Consider the following 12,061-nt stretch of genomic DNA (forward strand, 5'->3'; position numbering starts at 1 on the left):
AGAAGAAAAGAGAAGGCAGCCAGGAAAGCTCTCTGGAAAGGTGACATTATACTTCCTCAGTGTCAGGGACCAGTCATGAGAAAGTCCAGAAGAAAAGCATTCCAATCAGGGAACATAACAAGTGCAAAGGCCCTGAGATGGAAAGGAGCTTGATTTGCCTGAAGCCAGAGAGAGGACCAATATGGTCTCAGCTCTGTAGGTGAAATAAGGTAGAAAATAGAGAGACCTTGTTGTCTGTGGAATTCAGGGAAAGCCCAAGAATGGGGCCTTCAGAACTCTAAGTTCTAAAAAGGCCTGTCCACGTTTACAAATAATTTGGATAAGAGGGTGTTTCCTTTATCACCGGACCTTAGCTTCTTCATTTACATAACAGAACAAGGCCTCAGAGGCTTGAAGGAACATGGTCCTGACATGTCTTCAAGTCTTTGAACTTCCAAACATGACATTGGGGGTTCTAAAATCATTATATAATGTATGTGTTTCCATTCAACATATAACAGTCCATGCAAAGCAAACCATGCCATGCTCTGGCAAGAGATTTGCAAGAAGAGTGTTTGTGTATTTCTAGTAGGGTGGGTTGGTGGCCAGTTTAAAGTTGTGTGGACAGCATTTTCCTGTCAGTGATCAGAACAAAGGAGCCACAGGGCTGGTCCCATGGAGACAACATCAAAACACTGTAAGTAGCCAGCTACTGGTAGCTTACTCTTGTGGTCCTTGTTGCTCAGGAAGCTGAGATCGCCACTGACTTGGGCTTTGGAATCCCCTGGGGAACAGAGACATTGCTCTGGGATGGAGAGCTGGGTGGCTTAGAACAAGCCTAGAACTTTTTTCCACCATCCTCAGCCTCCAGCCTCCTTGCTTGCTCTGGAGGGGTCATCTGGCCAGTAGATTCTAGTCCTGGCTGGCCTCTCAGCGTCAGTCTATGAGATTTCCCCTTTGTGGGCTTCGAAGTTCCCACTGTGAGGAGGAGGTGTGGCTCCACTGCTCAGCTAAGTTTTGTATTCTACTTAACTCTGAACCTCTGACCTTCCTCCACAATGCCAGAAATTGGTGGTCTTTCTCCCAGAAGATTGTAGAACAGGCTTCACGGTACCTGGCTCACAGACAGGACAGGTTGAACATCCTCAATTTGAAAAATCCAAAACTTTCTGAGCACCATACAACAAGAGAAGTGGAAAATTCCACACAAGGAAGAGCTGTTAGGTGCAAGAATAATGAGGATATTAGATAACTGTGCCTTTAGGCTATGTGGACACAGTGTATATGGAAGCATTTATTCTGTGGTTAATCTTGAGTCCTAGCCCCCATATATCTCATGATGTGTATGAAGGGATTCTTGGCCTATAGCCTATATTTGCTAGTGGGTTCTCTTAACTCCATTGTTAGATGGCAAGCTATTAGCTTCCAAATTGTGAGGAAAAAATACCATAAGAGGCACTGGGGAAGCATTCAGCTCCACTCAGCCACTGCTGAGGGAAGCTTTGCTTGCTCCACTGCAGTTTCTTTGTGTGTAAAATGGCAGTGGAGTTCACAGCCAACTGTGGTAGCACAGTCTGAGTCGGGGGTCCTGGATGGCAGGCTCTCCTAGTTCTAGGTGGGTGAGAAGACCCAGGAGTTTGGATGGAGATTCTGAAGGCTCTGGGCCAGCCCTGAAGCTGCAACATACAAATTCTGTCCTGCGGGTTTTGGGGACACTCTGTCCCTACCCCAGAACTCTCTGAAAGGGAGGTGGCTCTTGGTAACCAGCAGAGTTCTGTGGGAGCTCTTCATACAGTCTTTCTTCCTCTTCCTTCCTTTCTTCCTCTTTCTTTCTTTCTTTCTTTCTTTCTTTCTTTCTTTCTTTCTTTCTTTTCTTTCTCTTTCTTTCCCTCCCTCTCCTTCCTTCCTTCCTTCCTTTCTTTCTTTCTTTCTTTCTTTCTTTCTTTCTTTCTTTCTTTCTTTCTTTTCTTTCTCTCTTTCTTTCTTTCTCTTTCTTTCTTTCTTTCTTTCTTTCTTTCTTTCTTTCTTTCTTTCTTTCTTTCTTTCTTTCTTCTTACAGGTAGCACTCTGCCACTTGTGCTACAGCTCCACTACCAAAGTTTTTGTTGTTGTTTGGTTTGGTGGTTAATTGGAAATAAGAGTCTCACAGATGTTCCTGACTGAGCTGGCTTCTAGTTGCAGTCCTCAGATCTCAGCTTCCTAAGTAACTAGGATTACAGGTATGAGCCCCTTGTGCCTGGCCTCATTAGTTATTTCTTGATTCTGTTGGGTACCAGGCGCTCAGGTAGATGCTGGTGGGGGAGCTGGGTTGACGGGCACCCTGCCTTTACAGATGCAAGTGTCTATGAGATAGAGAAACATTTTTGCCTGAGGTCCCTAAGAACACAGAAGAGGGCCTTGCCATGAGGGCAGTAAAGGCAGGTTGCTAGGCGCTGGTGATGTCTGCAGGTGGATTGATGGCTAGACACATGGGAGGACGTGGAGATGGTCTATGTTGAGAGCTGTGTGCTCCAAGATCGAGAGGGCCAAGATCGTGTTTAAGTGGAAGAATCCAGCAGCGTCTGCTAGTGCCAGGACATGAGGGGCAGGTCTGGAGGAGGGGCAGCAGGGGCTAGTCTGGGGTACCCCAGGCAAAGAGGGGGCAGCAGAAACTAGGCAGGGGTACCCCAAGCTGGGCAGGGAGAGGGAGGTTGTCTTGTCACACCAGACGAGTCTTGAAGAAATCCTAGAACCTGATTGCACAGACAGGCAGGGATTCACACAAGTTTCTACAACCCAGGCCTTCCCACCCCACACACCTCACTACTGTCCCCAGGAGACAGAGGCCACTCTTCCAGGGGTAGAGCTAGGGTGTGGGTGTGGGCCCTCCCTCTCTCCCTGGGACTCACCTGGCCTTTATGTTTCAGATCACCAGAAGCTGGAGCGTGAGGCGCGCATCTGCCGCCTGCTGAAGCACCCCAATATCGGTGAGTCCTGGGGAATGCAGCTGCTCTCTTTCTGTGGGGAGGGAGGCGACAGAGGTGGGAAAGAGGGTGTCTGTAGGGCTCCCACACTGCTGGAGACCAGCTTGTTTTGGGGGAAGGTGAAAAAAGGGCCCTTCCTCCAGTCCCATTCCGCCTGCTGCAGCCTCCTCCAGACAAGCTGTTCATACTCTGCTCCCCAAGCTCCAGGGAGCTGTAAATAGGCCAGGGGGAAGCTTCGCCTTGCATAGCCCCCCTACTCCCCACAGTCCACCCCTCCGTGCTTGAGCCCTGCACCAGGCCCACTCACCCTCCTCTCTATGGCTCTGATCTCTGTCCCCTGGTGAAGCTGGGTGCAGGGTGGGTAGCCAAACACGCATAGGGACGTATCCCAAGACAGAACCTCACTGTCTGACAGCCCCACTCCTCTACACCTGGGGTGCCGCTCTTTGCCATAAGGGTTCTGGGTCATGTGGGGAGGGGCACGGCTGTGAGATCCAGCTGTCAGGGTAGCTGTGTGACCTTGGTGAACCATTCCATGAGGGGAAGGACATATGGTCCAGCAGATCTGAGCACTTGGATGTCGTGTGGAAAGGAGGCTTCTGACTTAATGTGTCTCTGATGAGACCCAGTGGTTCTTACAGAGGCTGTGTGTGCGCATGCGCTTGCATGTGTCACTCCATCTCTGGTCAGGGATGCTTCCTCTATTTGTAGCTCTCTCCCCTTTCCATTCTCAGCCTTGATAGGAGGACTAAGCTATAGGCTCTGGGATGACAGATGTAGGTCATCCCCTGGGTTTGCCAGATCCTTGCTGTGTGAACTTGGACATGTTGCTTAACCACTCTGAAGTGTTAGATGCAAAATACAAATAGGTATAAAGGGAGACAGGTATAAACCTGTCCCAGTACTGGCACCAAAAGAAAATATCACAAGAATGTCTGAAATTCATGACTTCAGATGTATAAATAAAAACTAGGCTACAGACTTGTTTCTTCTATCCTTGGAGGGCAGGGAGAGGAACTCACCATGTAATGCAGGCTAGCCTCAAACATGAAGTTTTGTTTCCTCTTCTTGAGTGCTGGTATTACAGGCATGCCCCACCATGCTTGGCTTATTCTGTGACAAAAATCCTTAAAAGTCAAGTGCTCCTCAACTCGCTGCACACAGACACTGTAGACCCTGGAACGAGAGATGGAATACCCTTAAGTCCTGCCTGCTTTCTTGGGTTTGGACTGGTGTTTCTCAGAAGGGTTCTCATTCTGAGAGGGAGGCTGTATGTGAGCACAGAATCATAAGGAGGCCTGGCTTTTCCTCCTGGGTTCTGGGGTGTGATTCTACCCCTCTCAGGGACTGTAGGAGAGCTCAAACCAGCCTGAATGACCCCATTCCCAGAGAGCCCACTTCTGAGTCTCCTAGGAAGAGCTTGGATGGGCAGCCATTTATAACAGCACAAGGAACTGGAGAGAAGTCTGGGATGGAGAAAGCCTACCCCAGCTCTGCACATCCCAGGAGCCCCAAGGCCTTTTCAGGTCCAGAGGCTGAGAAGGCTGGGATCAGAGCATGGATCTGGGATCTCAGCCTTCCTGGCATACTTCCAAAAGGCATCCTTCTGGATGGTTCTGGTTGTCGTGTGGCTTCCCATTTGGGAAAGGGGATAAAGCTGACCTCCCACCAGAGTAGACAAGAAGCATCTACTCTCCAAGAATCCTGGAAGACAGGTGGGGGAAGAAAAGGGGTGCAGCCACACTTGGCCTTGACACACTAATGATACGTTTGCTGTGGATTAGCTTGTTGAAAATGGAGAATCTGGGCCTGGGAATATGGCTTAGGGGTAGAGTGCTTCCCTAGCATGCACAAAGCCCTGAATTCAATTCCTCAGTATCATGTACACAGACAGAAAAAGCCAGAAGTGGTGCTGTGGCTCAAGTAGTAGACAATGCCCCGGCCCTGAATTCAAGCCCCAGAACTGGCAAAATAAATAAATAAATAATGGAGCCCGCTCTTCACTTTGAAATGCACTGAGAAATTAAAATAGATGGGTAGACAGAAAAATGGAGCGAGATCTAGTAAGGCCAGTAGATTGAACACTATGAATCAGATATGAATAGTAAGTATAGAAGTACTCAATTAACTGTACATTTACTTAAAAATAAAATATTGCTGGGTGCTGGTGGCTCACACCTTTTATCCTAGCTACTCAGGAGACTGAGATCTTAAACTTTTGCTTTATATATTTAAAACATCTGTCAGGTTTTTGTTGTTGTTGCTTTTTCTTTTTGCTAGTAGATAGTGGAGTTGAACTCAGAGCCTCGTGTTCTTTTTTTTTTTTTTTTGTGGGTTGTGGGGCTTGAACTCTGGGCCTGAGTGCTCCCTGAGCTCTTTAGCTCAAGGCTACCACCCTATCCCTGAGCCTGGGCATTGTTTCTAAGCTCTTCAGCTCAAGGCTACCACCCTACCCTTGAGCCACAGCCCCACTTCCCTTTTTCTAGTGATTAATTAGAGATAACAGTCTCACAGTCTTTAGTGCCTGGGCTGGCTTTGAACCTGGATCCTCAGATCTCAGCCTTCTGAGTAGCTAGGATTACATGGGTGAGCTACCTTGCCAGGCATTAGCCTCATGTTCTTGCTTGGCTTTTATCCTCATAGCTGGTGCTTTACCATTTGAGCCATACTGCCACTTCCAACCTTTTGCTGGCTAACTGGATTTAAAAGTCTCAGCAGGGCCGGGAGTTTGGCCTAGTGGTAAAGTGCTTGCCTAGCATGCACAAAGACCCGGGTTCGATTCCTTGGTACCACATACTTAGAAAAAGCCAGAAGTGGTGCTGAGGCTCAAGTGGTACAGTTCTAGCCTTGAGAAAAATCCAAGGACAGTGCTCAGGCCCTGAGCTCAAACCAAGACTGGCAAAAAAAAAAAAAAAAAAAAAAAGTCTCAGCAACTTTTCTGTACTGATTTCAATCCATGATTCTCAGATCTCATCTTCCTGAGTAGTTAGGATTACAAGTGTGGGCACTGGTGCCCAGCACATCTGTCAGTTTTTAATGAGTGTCACGTTTTGCTGCTAAGAAAAATTTAAAGAAGAAAGGATTTGTTTTGCCTCTGGGCTTCTGATATTCCAGCCCCTGGTGGGGGCGGGGGAAGGGGGAAACTGGGCTCTATTATTGTTGTTGTTGTTGTTTTGGCCAGTCCTGGCTTGAGCTTAGGGCCTGAGCACTGTCCTTGGGCTTTCTCAAGGCTAGAACTTTACCACTTGAGCCACAGCACCACGTCCAGCTTTTTTCTATATATGTGGTACCGAGGAATTAAACTCAGGTCTTCGTGCATGCTAGGTAAGCACTCTACCACTAGGCCAAATTCCCAGTTCTCCATTGATGTTTTTTGTTGTTGTTGTTGTTGCTTTGTTTGTTTTTGTCAGTCCTGGGCCTTGAACTCAGGGCCTGAGCAGTGTCCTTGGGCTTTCTCAAGGCTAGAGCTCTACCACTTGAGCTACAGCAACACTTCTGGCTTTTTTCTGTTTGTGGTACTGAGGAATCAAACCAGGGTATTCTTGCATGCTAGGCAAGCACTCTACCACTAGGCCAAACTCCCAGCCCTGACTCTATTGTTTATAAGCTTCTGTGAATCTGACATCAGGGAGCAGGTGGTAGAGTGAAATGCTCACTTCATGGCTGCCTGGAAAGAAAGAAGGGAAAACAGGTCAGGGGGAGTGCTGGGGGGGGGGTTAAGGGATGGGACTAGGGTGTCAGGGACAAGATATCCTCTTTTTTAATGTTATTTTATTATCAGAGTGATGTATAGAGGAGTTAGTTACATTTGTATGTTCATGAGTGGGTACATTACTTTTTGAACATTATTACCCCTTCCCATGTTTTTCTCCCACTTTCCTTTCCCTCTCCCCACCCCTCCCAAGTTATAGAGTCCATTTCCAACATACTTTCTTGTGAACATCACTGTTACATTGGTTTATCTATAGTCTTTTGACTCCTCATCTTCCCCCACCCTTCACTTCCCTGATTCAAATAAACAAATAATGTATATACAATGCCCAGGTCAGATACAAGTTAAAGGCAGTCCTGGCGACCTGACTCCTCCAACTAAGCCCCCACCTCTGAAGTCAGAGCCATGCAGCTATCACTTCCTCAAGGGTCAATCCACTGGTGGAGCCAGTGAGAGCATGTTACATGATGCAATCGCCTCTTGATAGCGCCACCAGCTGGGAACCCCAGCTTTCCACACATGAACCTTTTCGGGGAAGATGCTCTATAGCCAGACCATGACAGTTTGTAATGTCATTTAAGAAAATTTTACTATTTTGATAAATGTGGTGGATTATGCCTGGTCCTATCATTCTGTTTGGTTTTGTTTTATTGTGCTGGTACTGGAGCTTGAACTCAGGGCCTCACACTCTCACTAGGCTTTTTCATTCAAGGATGGTGCCAGGTATCCCCTGTTTTGGGGTTTGAGACTTGGACTCAAGCTCAGTACCTTGCTCATTGGCTAGCTCTACCAGCTGAGCAAACCTCCAATGCCAACGCTTCTGGCTTTGGAGGAGTTCATTGGAGATTTAAAAATCTCACAGATTTTTCTTGCTCAGGCTGGCTTCAAACTGTAGTCCTCATATCTCAGTCTCCTGAGTAGCTAGAGTTATAGGCAGGAGCCACCAGCTTCTGGTGCATCTTAACCTTTTAATTTAAGCCTGGGCCCCTGTGATCTTCTATCTCTTGTTCCCAGGGGGTACCTTCTTGCCTCTCAACCTCCAAAGTTTTTGTAATGATGAGCCATCCAGAGGGCTCAGGCTTTTGTTAGTAATTTTTTTTTTGCCAGTCCTGGGCCTTGAACTCAGGGCCTGGGCACTGTCCTTGAGCTTTCCTCAAGGCTTGCACTTAAGCCACAGCACCACTTCCAGCTTTTTTTTCTATATATGGGGTACTGAGGAATTGAACCCAGGTCTTCAGGCATGCTAGGCAAGCACTCTACCAGTAGGCCAAATTCCCTGCCCTGTTTTGGCAGCCATGGAGCTTGAACTCAGGGCCTAGGCGCTGTCCCTGAGCTTTTTTACGCAAGGCTAATACTCTACCGTCTTGAGCCACAGCTCCACTTACAGCCTTTTGGTGTTTAGTTGGAAATAAAAGTCTCACAGACTTCTCTGCCTGGGCTGGCTTTGTACCTCAATCCTCAGATCTCAGCCTCGTGAGTAGCTAGGATTACAGTGTGAGCCTGCCAAGGGGGCTCAGTTCAGAGTCAGGAACAGGTGCACAGGCACAATTGAGTGGCAGTAAGGTTTACAGTGAGAAGTGAATGCTCCCTACTTCTTTCTTCCCATAGGTACCGGATGCATACTCCCTTGCATTCTCCCAGACTGGTGGCCATGTATCAGCTTAATGAAATACATCCTTTTTAGAAAGAACGATACGGCTTGTGCTTTGCTTTTTTCCTTAAATGGCATAATTTGGAAATGATTCCGAGCCAGTGGCTGTATAAACTGCCACATTGTTCTAGCAGCTGCCTGGCTTTCCTTTGTGAAGATCATAGCTGACCGAGCCAAGCACTGCTCCGTGGACATTTTTAGGCTGTAGCTCAGGGAAGGACGGGCCCTCTGCTTCCACAGCTGGCCCCTGTGCTGATAGGGCCCCGGGCGGAGGCACTTCTGTTAAAAAGCTCAGGTTCTTTTGGGAGACCTGGGAGTTTTCTGTTGCTGGTAAATGAGATGACAGAGATGACAGCTTAGTACTGTCACTCACCCCCCCCCCACACACAACTCCATTATCTTTCATATATAGGAGCAGAGCAGGGATGTTAGCTTAGGGCCAGCACTGTATAAGCACCAGCTGTATGCCTTATACACTTCAACAACAATACCTGTAGTATTAAGAGTGTCATTTTTATGGTCCAGGCAAAGGAAGAGGCTCAGAGAGGCTTAGCAACTTGTCGGTGATCACACAGCCGGCTGGTCTATGGCAGAAATGAGAGCCACAGACTGTTTTCAATCTGTTTCCAGACTGCCCATTCATGAAACTGAGGATTGGAGAAGGGAGAGGGTTAAACCTTGATATAACAGAGGTCTTCAATCATTACCTCAAGGCCTCATTCAGCAATGCCTGAGGTCTTGGTGTGTCATCTGCATCTGTCCAGATGTCACCAGTGAGGCATGCAGGGCTAAACGTGTGCTCAGTGGCTAAGGAGTTGGGATATGGGTTGCACTGGGGTAGGAGGGGCAGCGGGGGTGGTGATCATTGTGTCCGGGCATAACGCACTGCTTTCACCTCTTCCACAGTTCGGCTCCATGACAGCATCTCAGAGGAGGGACACCATTACTTGATCTTTGACCTGTGAGTCCATGTGAGGGTGCGGGGTGCCTGGATAGGGATGGCCTCTCTGGACCTGAGGGGTCCCCAACATCTTCAGGGTGGGATGGACCTCTCCTCCTCCTCCTCCTCCTCTTCCTCCTCCTCCTCCTACTCCTCCTCCTCCTCCTTCCCCCTTCACTCCTCTCCCCTCCCCTCTTCCTCCCTCCTTCCTCCTCCTCCTTCTTCTCCTTCTTCTCTTCCTTCTCCTCCTTCTCCTCCTTCTCCTTTTTGAATTCTGGGCCTAGGTGTTGTCCCTGAGTTCCTCAGCTCCACGCTACTGCTCTACCCCTTGAGTCATAGCTTTACTTCTAGTTTTCTAGTGGTTAATTGGAGATAAGAATCTCACGGACTTTTGTTCCTGGGCTGGCTTTGAACTGCGATCCTCAGGTCTCAGCCCCCTGAGTAGCTAGGATTACAGGTGTGAGCCACTGGCACCTGGTTCACACTGCTTCTGGTTCACACCAAATGCTTTTAACTAGCATCGTATATTTATTTTTGTTTCTGTGCTATTTGTGGCCAGTGATGCCAGTTTGCCCTTCGTCATGGCAATATAAAGTTGCCTTTTGGAATGGGGTTTGTTAAAGCTGGAGTTAAATGGCAGGCTGGTTTCCAGGTGGGTGGAAGCAGTCACCTATGCCACTGGCCATACAACAGGCTTTACTGGCCTGTCCATCATTGGAGAGGGAGGGTGGATCATGCCTGCTGGGCCAGGGGATATCGGAGAAAGCTTTGCATTTTCCACTCAATTTTCCTGGAACCCAAAGCTGCTCTACAAGTCCTCAAGACTTCCTCTCCAAAATAACCCCCAAACAGCTGGGCTGGAGATGTTTGTCAAATGATAGAGAGCCAGCCTAGAAAGCTCAAGGCCCTGAGTTCAAACTTCATCATGGAAAACAGAGGGGGAAGGGGGGGGAGGGAGGGAGAGAGGGAGACTAAGCTAAGCTGTAGAACAAATAGGTGAAAAACTAAGCCTTGGGCTTCCAAGAGCTTAATGAACCAATCACGTGTTCTGAGACCCACCCCAAAATAAACAAAAGCCAGTCAAGACCCCACGGTGGGGGTAGAAGGAAGGGTGTACTATAATAGCAGCTGTCTCAGCCGGCTGGCCCCTCTTCCCCAATGACTTCCTGGAGAGCCCCCAGGCTGGGTGGCCCTGGAGCCGCTGTGTGCAGGTGACTCCACCCTTGTCTTCCCAGGGTCACGGGTGGGGAGCTGTTTGAAGACATCGTGGCTCGGGAGTATTACAGTGAGGCTGATGCCAGGTGAGTGCTGGGCAGGGCCTGGCAGTGGTACCAGGGTGCAGGGTGTTGGTGCCCGCTGCCCTCAGTCTTGCTCCTCCTCTCTCTCCAGTCACTGTATCCAGCAGATCCTGGAGGCTGTGCTCCACTGCCACCAGATGGGAGTGGTGCACCGAGATCTGAAGGTGAGTAGCCTGTCCCTCAGCTCCTCTGCCCTGTGCTCATCCTGCCCTCCCACCAGCTGGCTGCACCTGAAATCCCCCCAACCACCTACATGGATGGGAATGTTGCCCCACTGGCTGATGAGGAAGATGGGGCCACTGGATTTGGGTCGCAGGTCTCTGAATGCCCAGGCCCAGATGCTTTGTCGTTCAACTGGGGTAGGGAAAGAGAGCAGGCTGGGCTCAGATGCCAGCCAGGCCATGATCCAGCCACTTAGCCAGGAGTTTCTTGACCTCCTGGCTTCCCTGGGGCCGGAATTTCCATAGGAATTATGAAGTAAGTGCAACCACAGCACCTGGGACACAAACCTGCTGTTGGCATCTTGTTGTTCTAATCTTGGGCCGTGAACTCAGGACCTGAGCACTGTCCCTGAGCTTTTTCTGTTCAAGGCTAGTGGTATACCACATTGAGCCACAGCTCCATTTATGACTTTTGGGGGGATGATTAATTAGGGGTAAGAGTCTCATGGACTTTCCTGCATGGACTGGTTTTGAACCACGATCCTCAGTTCTTCCTCAGATCTCCGCCTCTTGAGTTGCTAGGATTCTAGGCATGAGCTACCAGTGCCCAGCTTCCTGCTGTTGGTCTTTACTCTGGGGTCACTGGTAGGCAGAGTCCTCACTCCGCTGACCAGAAGAAGGGACGAAATAAGTCTAAGAGCTGCTGCACAGCTCTGTCTGGCCGATCCCCTCTGCAGAGCTACCAGCTCATCCTTGCTTTGCCCAACAAGAAACTAAGACTGTGAAGTCTACAAGATTTTCCCCGAGAATGCATCTCAGTTCTACCTGACCTTCAAACCCCAGATTCTGTGACCTGAAGTCATTTCACCCAGCTCCTGCTGGCCCCAACCCCTTCCAGGGTGACATTGCCATTCTTTGGCTTTTAGGGGCCATGAGCTCACCTCCTGTGTGGATGTTCCTATCCCATCTGGGAATGCCCCTTTTCTTGGTCCATTTGAAGCCTAGTTTAGCGCCACAGCAATCAAGTCTCCAGCTCCTGACAGCCCTGGAAGAACTCAAGCAGCCTTGTTGTGGCTGCTAAGGAGACTCGCCCATTCCACAAAGGAAGTACCTCCAGCCTCCCTACCCTGGATACCCTCTTGAGCATGCTCCAGACAGTCTGAGTCCCTCTTTGGGTCATAGTGCCCAGCATGGAACCCCTCCTTGACTATCAGAGACCATCCATTGCTTCTCATTTGTGCTCCTAGTCTAGACCTGCAGACAGCAGATAGATATGTGCTCCAAGAGGGATCACTGGCCATGGTGGGGGGCAGCTTTCCCCAGGGACTGTTCCCATTGTACTACAGCCCCCTCCCCC

The 12,061-nt window shown here is 49.1% G+C and overlaps 1 protein-coding gene across 2 annotated transcripts in view; it reads left to right on the top strand.

The window, feature by feature from the left end:
• Window positions 1-12,061, top strand: part of Camk2a (calcium/calmodulin dependent protein kinase II alpha) — a 63,994-nt gene that overhangs the window by 22,358 nt on the left and 29,575 nt on the right. For both annotated transcript variants that reach the window (XM_090331231.1, XM_090331230.1), the window contains exons 3-6: window positions 2,886-2,945; window positions 9,212-9,266; window positions 10,481-10,546; window positions 10,635-10,707. In XM_090331231.1, the coding sequence (XP_090187357.1) occupies window positions 2,886-2,945; window positions 9,212-9,266; window positions 10,481-10,546; window positions 10,635-10,707 (254 nt within the window). The remainder of the gene's footprint in view (window positions 1-2,885; window positions 2,946-9,211; window positions 9,267-10,480; window positions 10,547-10,634; window positions 10,708-12,061) is intronic.

Source organism: Megascapheus bottae, chromosome 4 (assembly GCF_031878675.1).
Source record: "Megascapheus bottae isolate mThoBot1 chromosome 4, mThoBot2.hap1, whole genome shotgun sequence".
NCBI lineage: Eukaryota > Metazoa > Chordata > Mammalia > Rodentia > Geomyidae > Megascapheus > Megascapheus bottae.